The 23,367-nt window shown below is 41.2% G+C and overlaps 1 protein-coding gene across 2 annotated transcripts; it reads left to right on the top strand.

The window, feature by feature from the left end:
* The first annotated feature begins 100 nt into the window (after positions 1-100).
* tnpo2b (transportin 2b) lies at positions 101-21,784 on the top strand. 2 transcript variants are annotated; one of them, XM_061680303.1, is made up of 23 exons: positions 101-287; positions 1,800-1,899; positions 2,389-2,464; positions 2,571-2,720; positions 2,914-3,020; positions 3,121-3,254; positions 3,794-3,875; positions 5,816-5,938; positions 6,031-6,149; positions 6,265-6,325; positions 6,441-6,612; positions 6,803-6,955; positions 7,249-7,474; positions 7,551-7,722; positions 9,969-10,163; positions 10,295-10,453; positions 10,700-10,787; positions 10,882-11,076; positions 13,964-14,039; positions 16,526-16,625; positions 16,711-16,785; positions 19,593-19,722; positions 21,648-21,784. In XM_061680303.1, the coding sequence occupies exons 2-22, from the start codon at positions 1,801-1,803 to the stop codon at positions 19,698-19,700; spliced, it is 2,670 nt and encodes an 889-aa protein (XP_061536287.1). In that variant the 5' UTR covers positions 101-287; position 1,800; the 3' UTR covers positions 19,701-19,722; positions 21,648-21,784. The 2 variants fall into 2 exon arrangements, with proteins under 2 accessions (XP_061536287.1, XP_061536288.1); XM_061680304.1 differs by lacking the exon at positions 101-287 and adding an exon at positions 689-1,153.
* The last annotated feature ends 1,583 nt before the right edge of the window (positions 21,785-23,367 follow it).

The raw sequence follows: 23,367 nt of genomic DNA on the forward strand, positions 1-23,367 counted from the left end.
GAAAAGTTCCAGTATTTTGATTGTCATGTCAAATCACACAGACTTTACATGACGATCCGCCCGGTACGGAAGCCGAGTGTGTTCATGCTGATCACCGGCTTGATTGCAAGGCATGCGATCTGTGTCACATACCAGCTAGCAGCATAGCACTCACACAAATCTCCTGAGAGCTGAAGTTCGTTTTCAGTTAAGCATATCCTAGTTATAAGACGTTAATCTTAGTTTTGCCGCAGTGTAGCCAGAGGATTGCCTACAGAAACGTACGTTTGATACATCGGAGTGACCAGGTAATATTTTCGCGGCACATTTGAGCAGACGCTAGCTAGCCGTGATATTTACTTACTAGCCGCGGTAGGTTTTGATTCGCGACGGTTCTGTCATAAATACTAATACGCATCATTTGCACTGTCGTTGTAGCTGTGATTTCAGCCCAAACCCCCGATGTTGTAAAGGTGCTGCACTCGTAGTTAACGTAGGACTGTCTTCGATTCTATTCTATTCTGCAGTTTACGTATTAACGATTATATGAACGCTTAGCTAAGCTAGTTCGCTAGACATTTGTGCCCGTCTAGTGTGGGCCTCCTGCTATAAGATTAGTCGGATCATAATTCCCTCCTTATAGGCTAGTTAAAACGGCCATTTGGCAAAGAATGCCTATGTAACCATACGGGGGGAAAAAAAAAAAAAAAAAAAAAAAACATAAACCGCTAATAAATGTAATCTAACATGGCGATCCTCGTTGCGTCACAATGGCACATTCGCAATGTTTTGTATTCGGTGTATGTTTATATTAATGTGATTCCTTATTAGCTGGTTGGTTAGGTTTAATTGAAGATTATAAATTGTCCATAGGTGTGAGCGTGAATGGTTTGTCTTTCTGCGCCTTGCGATTGGCTGGCGTCCAGGGTGTACCCCGCTTCCTGCTCGAAGGTCAGCTGGGATAAGTGCAAGCACACCCGCGACCCTAAAGTCAAGAGGATAAGCGGTATAGGTATTGGATGCGGAGGCACGGTTACCGACTGGTTAGCACATCTGTCTCACAGTTCTGAGGACTCTGGTTCAAATCCGGCCTCACCTGTGTGGAGTTTGCATGTTCTCCCTGTGCCTGCGTTCTTTTTCTCTGGTTTCCTCCCACATCCCAAAAACACGCATGGTAGGTTAATTGAAGACTTGTCCGTAGGTGTGAATGTGAGTAGTGCAAATTGTGGGTTGTCTATATGTGCCCAGCGATTGGCTGGTCACCAGTTCAGGGTGTACCCCTTCTCTCGCCTGAAGACAGCTGGGATAGGCTCCAGCACGCCTGCAACCCTAGTGAGGATAAGCGCCCTGGAAAAATGCATGGATGTTGGATGCATGGGTATTATAGTTCTCGCTTTATAGTAAGAGAAGCCTGACCATGCTTCTTGCTATCTTAACTGGCTGCAGTTAGGTTAGTTAGGCAGTTGGTACACCGTCGTTCAATCACTGAAGGTTTGGCAGTACGAATCGCTGTCAAAGTGCCCTTGGGCAAGACACTCAACCCTAAATTGCTCCCAGTGGGCCTGGCAGCACCTTGCACGGCAGCAGCCGCCCATTAGTGTATGATTGCGTGTGTGTGAATGGGTGAATGTGAGCCTCTGTAAAAGCGCTTTGGCCACCGTGATGGTGTAAAATAAAGCACTATTAGTGCACTCCATTTTAGTTGGGGTAACGCTGTTTCTGTCTGCTTTACAAATACATACAGTACTATATATATATATATATATATATATATATATATATATATATATATATTTTTTTTTTTTTTTTTTGTGCTGCAGGATGGAGTGGCAACCAGATGAACAAAGTCTCCAACAAGTGCTCCAACTTCTCAAGGACTCTCAGTCTCCAGACACAGCAACACAAAGAGCAGTGCAAGAAGTATCCTTATGTCTGTTTATATGCTTGAAAAAGAATACCGGTAGCGAATAAGCTTATTTGTATTTTACCACCACTGTTCTGAGGACCCGGGTTCAATCCCCGGCCCCGCCTGTGTGGAGTTTGCATGTTCTCCCCGTGCCTGCGTGGGTTTTCTCCGGGCACTCCGGTTTCCTCCCACATCCCAAAAAATATGCATGAATTGGAGACTCTAAATTGCCCGTAGGTGTGACTGTCAGTGCGAATGGTTGTCTGTTTGTATGTGCCCTGCGATTGGCTGGCAACCAGTTCAGGGTGTACCCCGCCTCCTGCCCGATGACAGCTGGGATAGGCTCCAGCACGCCCGCGACCCTAGTGAGGAGAAGCGGCTCAGAAAATTGATGGATGGATGGATGGATGGATGGATGGATGTTAAAGAGTCAACCATTTAAGGTGTGTGTGAGCTTTTGGAACGTGCGCCTGGCTCGTTGAACTTCTTAACACAGCCTGCAGAAACTGGAGCAACTTAACCAGTTTCCAGATTTCAACAACTATCTCATCTTTGTCCTCACAAGCCTAAAGTCAGAGGGTGATTATTTTCATCATTTCATTAAAATATCACAGAAACTTCCTATCATTCATAGTATTGCAGTTCTACTGTATCATTTAATCAGTTTGTTGGCTTCTTTCTCTAGATGAGCCCACTCGCTCGCTCAGTGGCCTGATACTGAAGAACAATGTTAAAGCTCACTACCAGAACTTCCCTCCCAATGTGGCTGACTTTATCAAACGGGAATGTCTCAACAACATTGGAGACCCTTCACCGCTTATCAGAGCTACAATTGGTGGGTGCTGTGAGAGATTGAAAGTAATAAAGCTAGTTTAACTTTTATATTGCAGCCACTGTCCGTCAGACTGCTATGTAGGTGGATTGAGTTCTGCAGCTAATGTGGCTGTGGTAGTTTAACTTGTTTTCAATATTCTTAGAATTCTATTTTCTATATTTGTGGGTAACATTTATTTATTTATTTCATCAAGGTATCCTGATCACAACCATAGCCTCCAAAGGGGAGCTGCAAACATGGCCGGAACTTTTGCCGCAGCTTTGCAATTTACTGAATTCAGAGGACTACAACACCTGTGAGGTCAGACTGGCATGGCAGCTCATACGAAGAATACAGCTTTTGTTAAACTAAGTAGGCCTACTCATTGCAATTGTGTGGTTTTCTTTAATCAATCTTTCAGGGTTCTTTTGGAGCATTGCAAAAGATCTGCGAAGACTCTTCTGAGTTGTTGGATAGCGATGCATTGAACAGACCACTCAACATCATGATTCCCAAGTTCCTGCAGTTTTTCAAACACTGCAGCCCTAAGATCAGGTCAGTTGGAATTCGTTTAACAGAGTCTCCACAGGTGGCAACAGTGCTGAACTTTCTCCATTTACTGTATAGACAGTTGCTCTTTAGAGCAAGGCACGGTACACATCAGACAATGCTTGAAGAGGGTTCTAAACCGATGCGTCTTTTATATTCGCTAGAACAGCTTTATGCCACACCTTCAATCTTTTCTCATTGATTGGAATCCAGGTTGGCTTACACCTGACTCTGATTAGCGCTTGGAGAATCCATAGTGTAGAGGTTAACATACGTTTTCCTCCCTATTCTGTGAATGTTGACGTTATTTTCATTAAAAATATGAAAATGTAATTGTGTGTTTTTAGTTCAATCAGACTCTGTTTATACTAGATTTATATGAAGATTTCATGACCAATATATGCACAATTTTAAATTCCAAAGCGTTTTCCTCCCACTCTAATTTATCGTGGCTGTAAGATGCTGGAAAAGGCATGACTTGGACCTTGGAAAAGATTACGCCGCTATTAATCCTGTCAGCTTCCGTTTGCTTGTTTTCCCCTCAGGTCCCACGCTATAGCATGTGTGAACCAGTTCATCATTGGTCGAGCTCAGGCTCTGATGGATAATATTGATACATTTATTGAGGTGAGTGCTTTTTGTCTTTTTTCAACCTCCCATTGTCTGACTCCTGTAATCATGTAAACTCGGCAAATCATGTAAATGCTATAATCAGTAGGCTTTACACAATCAGGATTTTTGGGGCCGATCACCAATCAGCGAGTTTAAAAAAAAAAAAAAAAAAAAAAAAAACGATAATCGATCACCGATCCGATCACAAAATGGAGCAATGTGTCTATCTAAATGACCTGTTCATTTACTGTACATACTTGTGTACTTAATTGCTCAAAACATTATGTTTACAATAATGTTTCTTTGCTCCTCTATTTATGCCAGTAAGGCATAGTGACAGACAGAACAAATGAATGGTTTTCTATTAGATGGCAGGAAGTACATACAGTAATTAATGTATCCACTTTTTGTGACATTTTTGTTTGTTGGTGTACCGTTACATTTTTTAATTGTAATCTATGTTCCTTGGCTCCATAAAGGTTGGAAATCACTGCTCTTGTCAGATCGTGTATTCTAATCAGTCAGGTCAAACCAACATTACAACATGACAGAAATAATGGGTGATAACTTACTGTAATTAAATTACTTTATTGTAATTAAATGACTTCACCCAAACCGAAACTTTAGAGCATGATTCGACAGAACAGTGGCATGTTTATTTACAACTGTTAGTGCTAGCACTAGCTTGCCAGGCTACATAATGTTTTGTTGCCTGCTTGCGAGCCGTATTGTATTAAAAGTATGTGAACATACCTCAAGCAAGCCTTAAATGAACGTAATCACCCGAGCACCGGTGACCACCAGCACACGTTTTCCCCCCATTTTGTACTTATAAACACATGGCGTGATCCATTATTATTGTCGTTGCCATGGTAACGTGTGTATCCGGATGCGTTTGAGTTGACAAGATGAAGCCCAGTGATCGTAAAAAACGGGATGCGATGGTTTCTGAATACAAGATTTTATTGCAGTAGTCTGACATAGTGCAATCGTATAAGACCAAATTTGTCTGGTAGTCTGATCGGGCATTACCGTGTTGTCTCTCTGTTATTGGTGGTCGGATATTTACAGTACTACGTCAAAAGACACGCGACAAGGCTAAAAATAAACTAACTTTAGGATTAGAATATACTTTAGACGACGGCGATGTGGAGTAAATGTCTTTTGCGGAGCCGATCAATGACATCATTGTTCGAATCAGCGAATTATGACATTAAAACCAACCGACCCATCATTTCATATTTCATGTGTGTACAGCTGTGCTTTCATTTCAGACGTATTGACAAGTTAAAAACATCAGAACGTCTATCACATCTATCAGCCACTAACTGTGAGGAGTAGTAGCAGAGAAGAGTGAGTGAGTGAGCGAGTGAGAGTGAGCAAGTTCATTGGGTGATACAATCAAGGTTTGTTCTACAAGATGGAGCTCAGCGAGGTGTCTCAGCGGGAGACCTGTGGGTAACATTTAGAACATTGGTGAAGACAATAGTTCTCTAAATGTTCATTAGCAATTTGTATTTTACCTTCAAAACGAGTGAAGGGTTGCTTTTTTAAATTTTATTTATATTTTTAATTAAAAAAAAATTTGTGTCATGTTCCAGTACGAAAAATTTGGAAATTTATTAGTGAAACGTGTTGAAAGGAAGTGCGTGATCCTTCACCATCCTGTTGCCAACATCCCTCATGAGGGATTTCTCTCCATCTGGGGAGATTAGCTGTCCGAGGCTGTTGTTCTCTGTGCAAGATATAGGGCAAAGAGGAGTGTATTTGTGTCAGTTTCTCTTCAGCCAAACCAAAAAACACACAGGATGTTCTGCATTGGCTTTTATTACAATTTGCAAGCCACATGTCGTGAGTAGTCCTATTGTGCGTGCGTAACCTTTTTGTTGCTCAACTTATTCAAGTCTCTCTCTCACTCTCTGTGTTTCCCTCTGTCTCGTCTCTTTCCTATCCAGAGTCTGTTTGCGCTGGCTGGTGATGAGGACAGCGAAGTGCGGAAAAACGTATGCAGGGCTCTGGTCATGCTGCTAGAAGTCCGCATTGATCGCCTCATCCCACATATGCACAGCATCATCCAGGTGATTGCGTCAGTCATGCCGCCATAAATAAAAAAAGCTACTCTTCCGATGCTCTTTGTTCATCACAAACATTCCCTGGCTGTTCCCCCCAGTACATGCTGCAGCGGACCCAAGACCCAGATGAGAATGTGGCTTTGGAGGCCTGTGAATTCTGGTTGACTCTGGCTGAGCAGCCCATCTGTAAAGAGGCCCTGTCTGGCCACTTGGTCCAGTAAGTGCGCATATGCCAGCCGTTCAATGGACTGACTTCATGTCATAACAAAGAAGTAAAAAATATCAAAACAAAATGTAAGAAATGAGTTTGTCTGTCTGCTTTATCTTTTCAGGCTCATTCCAATCTTGGTGAATGGGATGAAATACTCTGAAATTGATATTATTCTTCTAAAGGCAAGGCCATTCCTCCCATCCTGGCATGGAACTACCCTCAACTGCTTAATTCTGTTTTTGTCTCTGACCTCTGTCTCTTCTCTCCTTGTTCATCCGCCATTTTCTTGTTCTGCAGGGTGATGTGGAGGAAGATGAGGCAATTCCAGACAGTGAACAAGACATCAAGCCTCGTTTCCACAAGTCCCGCACTGTCACTCTGCAGCATGAAGGAGGAGAGGGTGAGGAAGGGGAAGACATTGATGATGATGAGGATGATGATGATGATACGCTGTCTGATTGGAACCTACGTAAGTAAAGTATTAAATAGTTTCAAGTTACTCCACTAACCTTTTTTGTGAGTTTTTTTTCCATCCAGTGCTTTAAAACCTTTTGGTGTATTTAATATGATCAGTTTATAACTGATTTAACTAATACGATAAAAGATATTCTCATTACATAACATTTCGAAGCTTAGTATCTGCTGGTTTCCTCTTTAAGGGAAATGTTCTGCTGCGGCCCTGGATGTTCTGGCCAATGTGTTCCGAGAGGAGCTGCTTCCTCATCTCCTGCCCCTGCTTAAAGGTCTGCTCTTCCACCCCGACTGGGTCATCAAAGAGTCTGGCATCCTTGTCCTCGGTGCCATTGCTGAAGGTTAGACCTGCTGTAAACTTGCAGTTTAAAGTTGGGCTGAACCTCTTGGGTGTAAAGCAGTGCTATACCACCATGCTGCCCTCAATTATTCATCCCACTAAATTTAGTATAGTTTCCTCATTACACCTCACCTAACCATTATGTTGAAGCAGTGAAGACCATGGTCAGTCTTGGAACTCGTGTATTTCTAACAAAACTGTCCTGCATTTGCTTGTTCAGTTGTTTACAAATAGTCCCATTAAATGGCCATACTGATTGTAATGTTTGAGACCTGTAATGTTTTCTTTCTCCAGGATGCATGCAGGGTATGGTACCTTACTTGCCTGAACTTATCCCCCACCTCAACCAGTGTCTGTGTGACAAGAAGGCCCTGGTTCGTTCTATCGCGTGCTGGACCCTCAGTCGTTATGCGCACTGGGTGGTCAGCCAGCCCCCTGATGCTCACCTCAAACCTCTCATGACTGAGCTCCTCAAACGCATCCTGGATGGCAATAAGAGGGTGCAAGAGGCAGCCTGCAGGTACAGATCCGGCCTATATTACTTCTTCAGCCTCATGTACTGCTCCTAATTCCTCACCCTCCTCATTTTTCTGAAGCGCGTTTGCCACCCTGGAGGAGGAGGCGTGCACAGAGCTAGTGCCTTACCTCAGCTTCATCTTGGACACGCTGGTGTTTGCTTTTGGAAAGTACCAGCATAAGAACCTACTCATCCTTTATGATGCCATAGGAACCCTGGCAGACTCTGTGGGACACCATCTGAACCAGCCTGTAAGCTGAAAATCCCTCACATATACATTAACCGATAAAGCCACATTATGACCAGTTAGTTGCAAAATAGAAGCATAGCAAATTTATTTATATGGTGCATTTCATACACAAGGTAAGTCAATGTGCTTTAGATGATTAAAATCATTTAAAAACAAAGAAAACAGCTTATAAACATTTAAAACAAAGGGGAAAAAATAAAAATACAATTAAAACAGCGTACAGTGCAAGAAATAGCATTTAAAAGTGGAAATGCTCTAAAAAGCATGAGAAAAAGAGTTTTTAACCTGGACTTTAAAACTTTCACACTTGGTGCTGACGTCACTTCTGTTGGCAACTTATTCCATTATTGTGCAGCATAATAGCTAAATGCTGCTTCACCATGTTTGCTTTGGACTCTGTGCTCCACTATTTTCTATCTCAGAGCCCTACTGGGTTTATATTCCATTAGTATTTATTCCATGTATTCACGACCTAAACCATTTAGTGATTTCTAGACCAGTAGCAGAACTTTAGAATCTGTTCTAAAGCTGACTGGGAGCCAGTGTAAAGACTTTCGAATTGGAGTGATATGCTCTGACCTCTTTGTTCTGGTCAGAACCCGAGCTGCAGCATTCTGAATGAGCTGCAGCTGTTTAATGCTCTTTTTGGGGAGTCCAGTCAGAAGACCATTACAATAGTCAAGTCTACTTGAGATAAAAGCATGGATGAGCCTCTCCTGGTCTGCTTGGCACATGCAAGCCTTCACTCTGGATATGTTCTTCAGATGGTAGAAGACAGTTTTAGTAATTGATTTGATATGTCTGTTGAAAGTCAGGTCGGAATCTATCAGAACACCAAGGTGTCGGACTCGGTCTTTGGTTTTTAAAGAGAGTGACTCCAGGTATTCACTAACAGCAATCCTCTTTTCTTTATTGCCAGAAACAATTATCTGTTTGTTGTGATTTAATTCAAGAAAATTTTGGCTCATCCAGTTATCTGTTTTATACAGTGACGCAACACTTCAGTTGAACTGTAGTCCTCTGGAGACACTGCTAGATATAACTGTGTGTCATCTGCATAGCTATCATAGTCAAAATTAAAAGTTCTGAGGAATTTGACACAACGGTAGCATATAAAGGCTGAACAGGAGGGGTCCAAGAACTAACCCTTGAGGGAGCCCATAGGTCATTGCCATTGGATGAGATTGAACACTTCCAATGGTTACAAAATAACTCCTTTCCTCCAGGTAGGGCATGAATCATTTAAGAACTGTTCCATTTAGTTCTACCCATGTTTCCAACCTGTTCAGCAGTATATTATGATCTACCGTATCAAAAGCCGCATTGAGATCCAACAAGACCAGAATTGACACCTTTCCTGAGTCAGTATTCAACTTTATATCATTTAGAACTTTGATAAGGGCAAATTCTATACTGTGATGAGTTTGGAAACCTGATTGAAGTTTGCCAAAAAGTCCATTTACTTCCAAGAAATTGCTGAGTTGATTAAAAATAACTTTCTCAACAATCTTCGCTATGAAAGGGAGATTTGAGATGGGTCTATAGCTTTGCTAACATGGAAACGTCCAGCGTTCTATTTTTTAGAATTGGCTTAATGGCAGCTACTTTAAGAGCTTTAGGAAACTCGCCTGACTGAGGTAACCAATTTATTATTTGCTGCAAATCAGCTAGCACAGACTATGCAATAGCTTTGAAAAAGTCAGATGGTATTGAGTCAAGACAGCTCGTTGATCGTTTCAGCTGCTGAACTGTTTTCTCTACAGTTTTTTGGTCAACTGTATAAAATTCTGACATGGTAATAGAGTTTTTCCTGGGTGGCTTCAGATTTAGTATTATCTTATCATTTTGCTGATATTTAACCTGATGGATTGTATTTTTTCGCTAAAATAAAATATATTTAACTGCTGTTAGGCGTTCTGGAGCTATCCGATTCGGGGGATTGTGAGCTTGTCAAAACACAGCAGACAGAGTGCGAGTATTGCTGAAGTTCAATAGAAGCCCATGGGCTGGAAATGATTAATGGCAATTCCATTCATTTCAGTGGGGAAAGGTGATTTGAGATACGAGTGTTCTTAAAATACAACCTCTCTGACAGTGTCAATCAAAACTGAACATTGTATGTGATATAGATCTTGTTTTAGATATCATTTGGTTGTGCAAGTGATATGATCAGTCTTTACAGTCTTGTGTAGTTATACATCTTGTAATGAACTAAATCACAATCTAAAAAAAATCTTCTGTTTTTAGGAGTACATACAAAAGCTGATGCCTCCCCTGATCTCTAAGTGGAATGAATTGAAGGATGAAGATAAAGATCTCTTCCCCCTGCTCGAGTGTCTGTCATCTGTTGCCACAGCTCTGCAGAGTGGCTTCCTCCCCTATTGTGAGCCTGTCTATCAGCGTTGTGTCACCCTTGTCCAGAAGACCCTGGCACAAGCCATGGTGAACCACATACATGGAATTTAAAAGTTATGTTGTGAGTCTCCTGATAGTCAGGGAGTTTCTCACCTTTATGTGTGTGTGTGTGTGTGTGTGTGTGTGTGTGTGTGTGTGCGTGTGTGTGTGTTTCTTAGATGTATAGTCAGCAGCCAGATCAGTATGAAGCACCTGACAAGGACTTCATGATTGTGGCTCTGGATCTTCTCAGCGGCCTGGCTGAGGGACTCGGTGGTCATGTGGACACACTTGTGGCCCGCAGCAACATTATGACTCTGCTCTTCCAGTGCATGCAGGTGTGGCTTGTACACTTATGATACAGTGAAGTTCCATTTAATTGAAAACAATAGCCACTGAGTATTAAATAATAAATGGTTATAACACAAATCCTTCTTTAGTAGTCGTCCCGAAAATCTACAGTAACGTAAAAAATAAAACAAATGTGTTCTTGGGGCAAGTTTTTTTATTTTTTTAATTGATTTTTTTCCCTTCCTTTTTCGTGTGTGTTTACGTTTCTTTTGTCTCTCACTATGTTCTCCCAGGATACAATGCCTGAAGTAAGACAAAGTTCATTTGCTCTACTGGGGGACTTGACCAAGGCTTGCTTTCCTCATGTCAAACCTTGCATTGGTAAATCACTTCCGTCAGTACAAATGTAAAGCACCTTATTAACTTTTCTGTTTCTTGTCCGATAATCTCCTTTTATATTTCTGTGTTTTCTCAGCTGAATTCATGCCAATCCTCGGAACCAACTTGAACCCGGAGTTCATCTCCGTCTGCAACAATGCTACCTGGGCCATCGGAGAGATATGCATGCAGATGGGTGTGGAGATGCAGCCGTACATTCCAATGGTTCTGAGCCAGTTGGTTGAAATCATCAATCGACCAAACACTCCCAAGACCCTACTGGAGAACACTGGTATATAAAGCAAATACCTTTTTATAAAGAAAACACTTTTTTTTTTTAACCACTTTTTTCTTTTTTTATTATTGTTTGTTTTTGCTGTTGAAAGTTCATAATGGACATTTAAAGAAATATTATACAGAATACAATAAAAAATACTTAATTGATCCAGAAACCACTAAAGAATGTGATGTTAATTATATTTCTTCAAATATGTTAGATTAAACCTTAATTGCCTTGTTTAAACCAAAAAAGGTTAAGACAGCAGTCTGAGGCTCAAGCTTATCTTAGATAAACACACACAAAAAAAGTAAATCCAGCAGACTTGTAAATATGTAACAGTGGCGTATTATCAGTTGAGCAGCTCAATACATTCCAGAGTCGCAAAGATGCTAACTCATTAGACATGACTTTTACACTGATCATCTAAGGCCTGGTACTCACATAAAGATTTTTCCACTCTTAAAAATATTTTTTTTATCTGACAGACCCCACACATAAGATAAAAAATCTGGCATTTAACAGTTTTGGTCGTATTGTGTGTGTGTTTTGTGTGCTCCGAAAATATCAACACTTCATCACACACGTAAAGATTCTGTTCAAACGCCAAACTCAAAATCTAGCGTGATCACACGTGATCTCACAAAACCGAAGAAGAAGAAACACTTCCAGCTTTTCGCCGATGTTTGCCCAAGCCGGGAGCCTTAACAAAATGGCGTTGTCCTCAAAAAACGACGTTTTCATTTTCTTGAGTCAGGGTGCTTCTTGATTGGCTTTATTCCGTTCCACGTCACAATTCATCGCTGATGTCATAGGCTGTTTCGTACTCCTTGAAAGCTGGCAGGTAGATCCATTCCACACATCCACCATCCACACACAAATGTAATTTCTGAGTATTACTCCGCAGCGGACTAATATGCGAGCACATCGCCCTGAGGGTTCCGCCTATGCGCTAGAGGCCTGCTTTGGATAAGTCACAGGAGTTGACGAGACCTGAAAAAAACACTTCCGCCGCTTCTGCTGTTTAGAAGTAACGGTAATTTAATTTAATCTAAATGTCGCGTGCTACTTTTATTGATCAATTATTGCTATTTTGTGTGCGAGACTACGACTTCCGCATTGGGCGCTGATTGCTCCAATCCAATTTCAGCACCAGTGACGTTTAAGTCTAGTTCACCAATCAAACAGCGCAAGTCACATGAACCTCATAAATCTTCTATTGGGCTTCCTGGGCATAGGTATTAACACTAGATAAACCAGCCCGGCTGATCGACATGGCTACGTGGCCACCATGTTGGGAAGGTTGTCGTTACCATGAAGGCAACGGCGCGCTACTCGTGTTTACATTTAGACAAACAAAAACAACAGCTTTCATGTATTGTAGTATTTGTCTGGCACTGTCTGCCCAAATGTGTATTTCAGCCTACTTATAACTTGAGAAAACACCTTGCAGTAAATTGCAGATCTTGTAGTTTTGGCTGTGCACACACAGTAATATCAGAATTTTCACATTCACATTTTATTTTTATTTTATTGATGTTCATGCTGCGGTTAAAACTTGAGGACATTATTGTCAAGTAACAGTACTCTTACTTGAGTACAATATTTGGCTACTCTACCCACCTCTGGAGCGGACATCCTCTATTGCTACTCTTATGTTTAAGAAACATTTTTGCTCATCAGATCAGCCAGTGCCGTATTTGTTGCATGAGTCTTTTGTATTTTTACGTTGAGGTGCTGCGGGTCGTGGCTCTGGTTGCGGTCCCAGCGGAACTGCGAAGCACACGTAACATCGGCGACAAGAGCTGATCCGCTAGTACATCTTGTATTAATTAGGAAATGCGCCTACAATTATTTAATTAGTTTACGGATGTTAATGTTAAATGTATTAAGCGATGGAGCAATGTTATGGATTATATCACAACACAGAATGAACTAACTTCAAATTCAGAAATGGCCAATAAAAACAGAAAAATACTGTACTTAATATTTTCCTGGAGGATGCATTTGGGATTAGCCTTTGAAGTTGGTAATAATGAAACATGCAGTGAAACAATGACTTTAGTCAATTATTTTCCAGAATGAGAGTGCTTAAAGAGGAGGTTGCTCTTCATGTGTCACAGCTTGAAGCAGGCATCAGGTGCAGGTGGAGATGGGCCTGGCTCAACTTGGAGGCCATAACTAAAAAGCAAAGAAATGAGGCAAAATTAATTTTAATCTTAAATTTGTACATCAATATGTACTTGAGTATATTTTGTGCGTGAAGAAAATTTGTTTATTTTGCCTTATTGTACACTTCAGAGTCTTCCAGATTGCTTAATTTATTTAAAATACAAAAAATCTCTGCGGGGGGTCCGGGGGATCCTCATAGACCCTCCTGCATTTTTTTTTTTTTTTTTGTCACCTTTTTAATGCCTTTGGTGTTTGCATGTCTGATTATAAAGAGAAGACATTTTGCAGGAATTACAACAATTCTGCAAAGACGAGTGGCCCAAAATTGCTCCACAGCGCTGTAAGAGACTCATTGCAATTTATCGCAAACGCTTGAGTACAGTTGTTGCTAAGGGTGGTCCAACCAGTTATTAGATTTAGGGAGCAATCACTTTTTCATAGAGGGGTATGTAGGTTGAGAATTTTTCTTTTTCCTCCCTTAATAATAAAAACCTTTAAAAACTGCATTTTGTGTTTACTTGTGTTGTCTTTGACAAATAATTACATTTGCTTGATGATGGGAAAGATTCAACTGTGACAAAAATGCAAAAAATAAGAAATCAGGAAGGGGCCAAACACTTTTTCACACCACTGTATAACCTTTAAAGGGAATATTTGGCAAGTCCATCCCTAATTAAATTGAAAGTTGGTCTAACAATGTGGCACTTTGACTCATTTTACTCTCTTTCAGCAATCACCATCGGACGACTGGGCTATGTGTGTCCCCAGGAAGTTGCACCCATGCTGCCGCAGTTTATTCGACCATGGTGAGAATCTGTTGTAACTTTTGAGTCTCATTTCATTTGGCATGCTTTATACACCCAGTCAGCAGCGAGGTCTTTTGTGCGCTCACCACATCACTTGGGTTCCCTTGCCTCTTCTGTCGTTCCATTCTGCTCACAATCCCGTGAGGTCAGTCACTAGCATATGCACGACCCAAGGTTTGGTAGTTTTCCTTCCCCATCCGGAAATGCTCAAGAATTGGTTGTTTTCTGCTATTTTCTTTTCCACTTTATATCTACATGACCTCATCTCACCAGTGCACAGTATTGGGAGTAACTAATTACATGTAATGAAATTGTCATTTAATTACTAAATTTATGTAATTGTAATCCATTACATTACTGGGAGAAAAATGTGTAATTAAGTTAGTTTACTTTATTACAGCTTCTGGAAATTTCTATGATTACAATTTTAGTTGCATTTGAAAAATAGCCACTTCCTCCTCAAGCCGACGCTTGTGATTGACTCCCTCTGGTCGTGCAGTTAAGTAGTCTCAAACTAGGCTTTACACGATCAGGATTTTTGGGGCCGATCACCAAGTTTAAAAAAACGATCACCGATCTGATCACAAGATGGAGGAATGTAAATGACCTGTTATTTTACTGTATTTACGTGTGTACTTGCTCAAAACATTATATATTTGAAATGTATTTATTTATTTTTTTTTAAATAACTTAATTGGCCGTCAGATATTTACAGTACTACGTCAAAAGACGCACGACAAGGCTAAAAATAAACTAGCTTTTGGATTCAAATATACTGTGCACGATGGCGACGTGGAGTAAATGTCTTTTGCGGAGCTAATCAATGACGTCATAGATCGGATCGGCAAATTATGACATTAAAGCCGATCAGCCGATTAGCATAAAATGCTAATTATTGGCCGATACTGATTAGGCCGATAAAATTGGTGTAAAATCTATCGCAAACATGACATATTTTTCCAAATATGACCTCCAAGACTACCATGTGGTGCAATCTATTAGCCTTGTCTGAGAGTTTGAAAAGTTAGACCCATTGTTACACTTTTGAACACATGAAACAACATTGACTTTTGAACAGTTTCATCTTTATAATTGTTTTCACATTACTTTGAGAAATTAATTGCAATAATTACACTAATATTACATTTTCAGTAGGGTTGGCACTGGGTCATGAAATCTCTTGGACTATGTGGCTAAGCCATCACTTGTGCTTATGTGGGCCCAATCAAAACGACGTACATAGTCATCAATAAGGGCTAGTGCTGAACGGTTTGGAAAAATTGTGAGGTTGTTTTCATTTATTTTGAAACAAATTTCGATTTAGCATGCATGAAGTTTATCTTCAGCATGATTCCCTAAACACAAGAAATACATCAACATTTAAAACGGACGTTGCGGTAATACGCTTTAATTTGGCGCCAAGCGGCATCAGGTCTTATCTTCCCCGACGCGCCGCTCCCAGTAGCTGGGAAACCCTGTGAGCCTGTCTGCTTCGTGAGGAGCGGCTGGGCGGCGGCTCTCCCAAGTCCGCACTTGGTGACGAATTGAAGCATTTTACGAATCAGCAATTAAGACACTAACACCGTTAACACACAGCAGAATGAGAGCGCTCAACTTTTAACAGGAAGGGCTTTTGACGCAGGCGATTTTGATTCCCCAGCGTGGCTAACGTGGGCAATATTCGCTTTGCCGCATCCTGTTTCAGTTAGACATTAGAGAGGTGGCGAATAGGCCGGGCGAACACTGGGGTAACTTGTAATTGTAACCAACTATATTTCCAAAGTAATCTTCCAAACACCGCCAGTGCACAATCACATCCTTATGAGGATGACTGTTTTAATAGATAACCATGTTGTCCAGACCTGTTAGATCAACTTTGCGTGTCCTCACTTTGGTTGTAATTGACTTTTGTGTGTAGGCCTGTCATAATAATTACTATATCGACTTATCCTTCGATGAATAAAATGGACACAATAGTTTTTCCGGTCTCGATAAATTGTCATTGTTGTGGTGAGCCGGCGCACGTATCACACAGTGAGCCAACAGAGTTGGACTGCTGTGTCAATCGCCACTTATGGGCTCATTGAATGCCGTTTTTGGCTCCATCCAATACTCCACAGCCTTGCTCCATGTGCAGCGCCTGTATTCACACAAGAGAGACATTTAAGGGAACGTTAACTATTTATTCTGTTCGCTAGCCCGCGAGCTAATGAGCTAGTGAGGTAAGCAGCTAAACAGCTCGCTCCACTTCGACAAAGTTGTTTAAAAAGTCAGCACCTCTCTGAGTTGTTGTGTGTGTGTTAGTCCCCAATTAACACAAACTTGGGAAAGTTAACCGTTAACTGTTTATTAAGCATAACCTCAGTGGCACACGCTATTCAGCCAGTAGTTGACTTCAGCAAATGTCAACATGTATTTGATTGACAGGTGAAGGGCTCGTCTTCAGCAGACGGACAACAGAGTCATGCAGCTTTTTATTATTTCAGGTGTACATCACTCCGCAACATTCGAGATAATGAAGAGAAAGACTCTGCTTTCCGTGGAATTTGCATGATGATTGGTGTGAACCCAGGGGGTGTGGTGCAGGTGAGACTCTTTTCACATTTTGTACATGGAATCCATTGTGTTTTCCTCGAAACCTTGTGAACTCTCCCTTCTATTGTTTTTTCAGGACTTTATCTTCTTCTGCGATGCAGTCGCCTCCTGGGTAAACCCTAAAGATGATCTGAGAGATATGTTCTATAAGGTGAGGGACTGGTATTGTTGGAGAGAGCAGTAACTCTCACATTACACTTGTGTGTGTTTGCTGCTTGTGTTGCACCTGTTTGGCAAGCTGGTTAACACAGTTTAGTATTTATCTGCAATAAAGGGAGGTTGAAAACTTGCTAACTGCGGAATGCGTTACGAGGCAACTGGTTTGGAGTATTGTGTAGTAATCTCTTCACGTCCCTGTGTTGTGACTCATTGATGGTTGACTGTTCCGATAGATACATAGTGTAAACTACAATATTTGAGCTGTTATTGAGAGACAGTAGCTCCAAACTTGCTTATTATAGTATAATTATACAGTGACCCTAGCCTTGGTGCAGTGGCTGTAATTGGCACGTGCGAAGTGCGTGACCGCACACGGCGACAGTGGTAGTGTAAGGGGGCGTTGGGGGTTCGGCAACCTGCAGTGGCGATGTTAGCTTTTGGGTCCGGATCCACCAGTTGAGAATTACTGCCCTAATCTTTATCTTATCCTCAAAAACTGTGCTGATCTCCAATCCACAGTCTTCAGCACCACCATCTACAGGGATCTGTTTGTCGTTAGTTCTTTTACAACCTTGATATTGACATACAGACCCTTTCCAAAAAATTGGAATATCATGAAAAAGTTTATTTCCGTACTTCCATTCAAAATGTTAAACTTTCATAGTTTATAGATTCAAGGCCCACAATTTAAACAATTTCAAGTATTTGTTTATTTTTACATAATTTGGGCTTCCAGCTAATAAAACCCACACAATCAGGAATTTAAAAAAATTCAATACTGTGAAGAAATCAGCCCAAATTTTGGAGGCCATAAATGTTTTAAATGGTGTGTGAGACACGAGTCATCTTCTAAACTCAAAGCACCTGCACAGGTTTCCCCAGGTGTCATTAAATTGCTTCAGTTTGGTTCAATTGTCTCAGTTGGGTTCAATATGGGGAACACTGCAGACTTGACAACTGGCCAGAAGACCATCATTGATACCCTAGGATGGGTAAGCCACAAAAATTCATAGCTAAGGAAGGTGGCTGTTCACAGTGTGCTGTGCCCTACCATATCAATTGAAAGTCTAGTGGAAGGACAAAATGTGGCAGGAGAAGATGCACCAGCAAAATAGATGACCGTGGGCTTCAGCGGTTTATCAAACAAAGAAGATTCAAGAATCTAGCAGAGATCCAGAAAGAGTGGAATGAGGCAGGAGTCACAGCTTAAAAAAACACCACATTCCGACGCATCCAGGAGACAATTGTCGGGTTCCTCGGGTCAAGCCGCTTCTGAGCCTGAGCCAACGTAGGAAGCGTCTCAACTGGGCCAAGGAGAAGCAGGATTGGACTGTTGGCCAGTGGTCCAAGGTCCTCTTTTCTGATAAAAGTAAAGTGTGCCTTTCATTCGGGAATCAAGGTCCAAGGGTTTGGAGGAAGACGGGTGAAGAATAGAAACCAAGCTCCTTGAGGTCCAGTGTGAAACAGTCAATAGTCAGTCATTATTTGGGGTGGAATGTCCAGTGCAGGTGTTGGTAAACTCTGCTTTGTTAAATCCAAGGTCACCGCAACAGTCTACCAGAATGTTTTAGAGGACTTGAGGATTCCTTCTGCTGAGGATCTGTATGGAGATGCAGATTTCATCTTCCAGCAGGACCTGGCCCCTGCCCAGACCGCCAGAGGCACCAAAACCTAGTTTGATGCCCATGCCATCACAGTGCTTGACTGGCCAGCCAACTCGCTGGAACTAAACCTCATTGAGAATCGAAGGAAATGAGGGGCACCAGACCCAAAAACAAAGAACTGACAGCAGGCATCACGGAAATCTGGGCTTCCATAGCTCCCAGGCAATGCCACAGGCTGATTGCCTCAATGTCATGGCGCATCCAGGCAGTGATTCAAGTAAAGGGATTCCCAACCAAGTATTGATGATTAACATATCATTTTGAAAGTACCATATTTTGATTAATTTAATGTGACCCTAATTTCTTTATTTTTCTTCTAGTAAATGATGATTTCTTCACAGTATTCAAATTTTTAAATTTCCTGATTTTGTGGGTTTTATGAGCTGGAAGCCCAAATTATGTAAAAATGAACAAATACTTGAAATTATTTTAGTTGTGGGCCCTGAATCTATAATCTATGAAAGTTTCACTTTTTGAATGGAATTATGGAAAAAAATAAACTGTCATGACATTCAAATTTTTTGGAAAGTGTCTGTACAAGCTATGTGGGTCCATCCTCAACGCCTACCCTTTGAAAAACATACCTCACTTCCATAGACAATGGCAGTGAACGGTTGGATTCCATTTGATGACGAGACATTGCGCCAGTGAGAGTTAAATTCATAGGTGCAGATCGCTTAAGTCCTGTTTTGCTAGTTGAAGTTGGGCGCAACAGGTTTTGCTTGCACAAACAAGTCAGAGGATGGAAAATGCTCATGTCATTGAGGGCTAGCGCTTGCCCTTGTTAAAAAAGTTATCGGTTTGCTCGATTGACATGGCGGCACATACAGGCTGAAATCTGATTGGACAAAAAAAATAAAATGAATCTAACATCCACATTATTTACTGAAAGTAGTGTAGTCAAGAGAAATGAAGAAGAAATAGACTGTTGGGAATAGATAAATGCAATTTAATAGAACAAATATTAGAATTTAGTTTATAAATGTAGGTCAGTGCTTTTGATAGTGTTTAGGTGAGCAGGGAAGCCCTCGCTGGCCCTTACTGCTCACCACTGGAACGTGCTCATGCCTAGCCGAAAGAGTGTTGTTTGAATAATCAATTGCTAACTTTGTCCCCCACACCCCCACTCCAATAGATCCTGCATGGTTTTAAGGAGCAGGTTGGGGAGGAGAACTGGCAGCAGTTTTCAGAGCAGTTCCCCCCTCTGCTGAAGGACCGACTGGCGGCCTGCTACGGTGTATAAAGCCTCCACACCCATCCAAGAGGTGACCTAACTCATGGCATCATTTAATGTTGACATGAGTACAAAACAATACCTCCATCCATTTTCCGTACCGCTTATCCTCACTAGGGTCGCAGGCATGCTGGAGCCTATCCCAGTTATCTTCGGGCGAGAGGCGGGGTACACCCTGCACTGGTTGCCAGACAACCATTCGCAGTCACATTCACAACTATGGGCAATTTAGAGTCTTCAATTAACCTACCATGCATATTTTTGGGATGTGGGAGGAAACCGGAGTACCTGGAGAAACCCCATGCAGGCACAGGGAGAACATGCAAACTCCACACAGGCAAGGCTGGATTTGAACCCGGGTCCTCAGAACTGTGAGGCAGATGTGCTAACCGGTCGTCCACCGTGGTGCCCCTGAACAATACAAATATGATGATAATACGCAGGATGTTAAATGAATAACTAAAAGGAGGTACCGTTACATTCAGATTATCTTCTGGAGCAGAGGGAATAAAATATAGAATGATATTTGGGCGTGGAAATTGTAAATTAGATTTTCAAATGTGTAATGTGCATCACATTCATACAAGACGTGATGAATTACATTACAATTGGATATGTTTTTTTTGGCTTTTCTAAAAGTTTCTTATATTTACGATCTAATTTTTACAATCTCAAGCAAATGTAATAGAACAACCATGGAATAATACCTAACCGTAATATCAAATCTATGATTCACTACAGTGTTTCCCAACCTTTATTGAGCCAAGGCACATATTTTGCATTAGGAAAACTCTCACAGCACACCGCCAAACTAAAATACACAGGTTATTTGCCATCTAATGGAAAAGCTAATTGTCTAATTGTTTTTGCCTGTCACTATACATTGCTGGCATTGATAGATAAACAAAGATGCAGTATTTGTAGTCATAGATAATTTAGACCATATATGTCAAACTCAGGCTTCGGGGGCCAAATTTGGTCCACGATGTAATTATATTTGGCCCGCAAGACCATATCAAATGTGTATTAGAGCTGGCCCGCCAGTGTATCACACACGTGCCACTAATATTACAATTCCCACAATGCTTTGCTAGTGTGTTGGCCCATCAGTCTAGACCGGCGAGCGCCTCTTCCCTTTCTGTTGCAGTCGTTAGCAATTATGCTACCAGTCTCCTCGAGCAAATTTACATTTCCCCTTACCAAAAATGGCCAAACGAAAGATGGAAAACGGTTAACTTCCAAGACAGGTGGGAGGCAAATTGTCTGGCAGACCTGTTTGTCGTGTGCGGAGCAAGGTGGCTGTAACAAAGAATATAACATAATTGAATTAATGTTATTTTAATGCCCTTTATCAACTCCTAGGCAGGGACTGTTAATAGTTTGAAATTTGGATTTTTATTGAAGGACGTTCTTATTTTTCTGGGTTGTTTTGATTTACATCAAAAAGAGAGGTATTTGGAGATAGATAAAAAGAAGATGGAGAGACAGAAGAATTAATGTTATCTATTTAAATACAAAACAACAAACAAATACCACCGATGTCTTTTATCGTAAATTTTATTTCTCGTGTTTATAATATTAAAGTTTGTTTTTCCAGATTCAGTGTTTAAGCAAAATTTAAGTTTGTTCTCATGATAAACTTTCACGCTACATTTCTGGAGAGAAGGGAAACATGCACATTGCAGTGATTTTTCATTAAATATTGAGTTTGTCCCAATTTTTTATTTTGTCCCACCGTGAATTTGAGTTTGACACCCCTGATTTAGACTAATTAGGTGAAATTTGGCAATTTCTCACAGCACACTGTTCGGGAATAACTGAAAAGTGGAGTTTGCGCTCAAAATGTACTTAATAATGCGCTCGTTTCACTTTCACGTTATTAATTTTGGAAACAACTTTTTTTTAAAAAAAATAAATAAATAAAGTGACATCTTGTCCTCTTCCTTGTCTGTGCAGGTGAGCCAGCAGGAGGAGGGTGAATGGGAAACTCATCCATCTGTGTATTGCACTGCCCTGATCTGGGGGGAGGGAGAGGGACGCTTATGGCCGCTCCCCCTGAAGGACGGCCCACATGCCCTTATGTGTTTGTCCATAGACGGAGGGTGGGCGGGTGGGTAATGGGAGGGGTGGGGGGGGGACACACCTCTAGATTAACTAGGCAGGGACCCGACACAGAAGAACTAACTGGTAGGGACAGAGAGAGGGACCGAGAGATGAGTTGGAAGGATGGAAACATTGCGCGTATGAGGGAGGCAGGGACAGAGATTGGCATAGAGAAAGTTCAGGGAATGAGAGGGAGGGACTTCATTAATAAGGCAGGGATTATAAGCCACGGACGTGTCTGTTACCGGGCTGGGAGGACAGGAACAGTGCGATTTTTATCAGGGTTCTTAATCGCAAGAGTAGCTTGACCAATAGACAGACAAGACAGACTGACATTTATCGACGTATATACACTTGCACATTATGCTGCAGATGCAGTACTTGGAATTGACTGTGGGTGGCACGATTTTACGGACTTCTTACAACCTATTGCATGCGGTTAGAGACAGACTGGTGTCTTAACTCTGTTCAAAGTCAGGGTGATAGCATACTTTCCAGGGGAATAGGATTCAATACTATGACTTCATTTGTTATCTCCGAATTCCACATCGCTGTAAAATAACCTCACTATCCGCATCAATGTTTTCTTACCTTCATTTTGACCACAGTGCTGCTTCACACAACTATCCATTATAGACATTTATTGTCACATTTTCTACCTGATCTGGAGAGAGAGAGAAACCCCCTCTATTGTCTCTCTCGTGGCTTCACATACACCACTCTTCCACGAAGGGAGGATTAGGGCTAACACATTTTGTTTTCTCGTCAAAGGGGAGGAAATCATTGCGAACGAATCACATCCTTGGTTGTGTTCATGAGTTAATTGTGTGTGTGTGTGTGTGTGTATATAAATCTACGTGCGTGCATGTGAAGTTTGTAAACCCTTCGTCATTCTGTGTCAAATAGTAAATTGTGCTTTGTTTTTGACATGGTACTGAGCTTAAACTTGACGCCCACCGCAATGTCCTTGGCACCCTTTAACTGTGACTGTGTGTGTGTGTGTGTGTGTGTGTGCACACGTGTTCAGTTCTACATTTGTATTGATATTCATTTGCTGCCATATTGATAGTTTAAGCAAATATCTTTGTTTTACATCTAGTCAACTTTTTTTTAATTTTATTTGCTACTACCTATGTCTTGTTAATAAGAAATTACATAATAACAAATGCTCATTTTCAGTTAGTGTTGTTTTTGCACTTTTTATTTTACCTTTTTTGTACAGACTTTTTTTTTTTTAAACCCTACCCATATGTGTTTATCCTAATGTCAGTGTTTTGTCATTCTGCACTGTGAACTGAAGTGTCTTTGACTTGCAGAAAAAGAAACTATCCCAATACTAAATGGCAAATAAAATCAACTTTGTGAAACTGCGACTAATCCGCACTTTTACAATGACTAACCTTGCCATATTGCTTCTTTGAGTGTGTATGTGTGTGCGCCAATTCGAGAGATACTGCATGAGAAGTAATTTGCCTTTAAGCATGATTTAGATAAATTGAAGGCGTTTGTATAATGGGTGAAAATGAACTTTAATTCTAGGGATGGATAGCTTGACCCGGCCTACTCTGTGAGC

This window comes from Phycodurus eques, chromosome 6 (genome assembly GCF_024500275.1).
Source record: "Phycodurus eques isolate BA_2022a chromosome 6, UOR_Pequ_1.1, whole genome shotgun sequence".
Taxonomy (NCBI): Eukaryota; Metazoa; Chordata; class Actinopteri; order Syngnathiformes; family Syngnathidae; genus Phycodurus; species Phycodurus eques.

What these genes read in the sequence shown, in the direction of transcription:
- tnpo2b (XM_061680303.1), top strand. Translation starts at nt 1,801, where the DNA reads ATGGAGTGGCAACCAGATGAACAAAGTCTCCAACAAGTGCTCCAACTT. An exon ending in ATATTGATACATTTATTGAG is followed by an intron (nt 3,876 to 5,815) that starts GTGAGTGCTTTT and finishes TTTCCTATCCAG; the next exon opens with AGTCTGTTTGCGCTGGCTGG. An exon ending in GACACCATCTGAACCAGCCT is followed by an intron (nt 7,723 to 9,968) that starts GTAAGCTGAAAA and finishes TTCTGTTTTTAG; the next exon opens with GAGTACATACAAAAGCTGAT.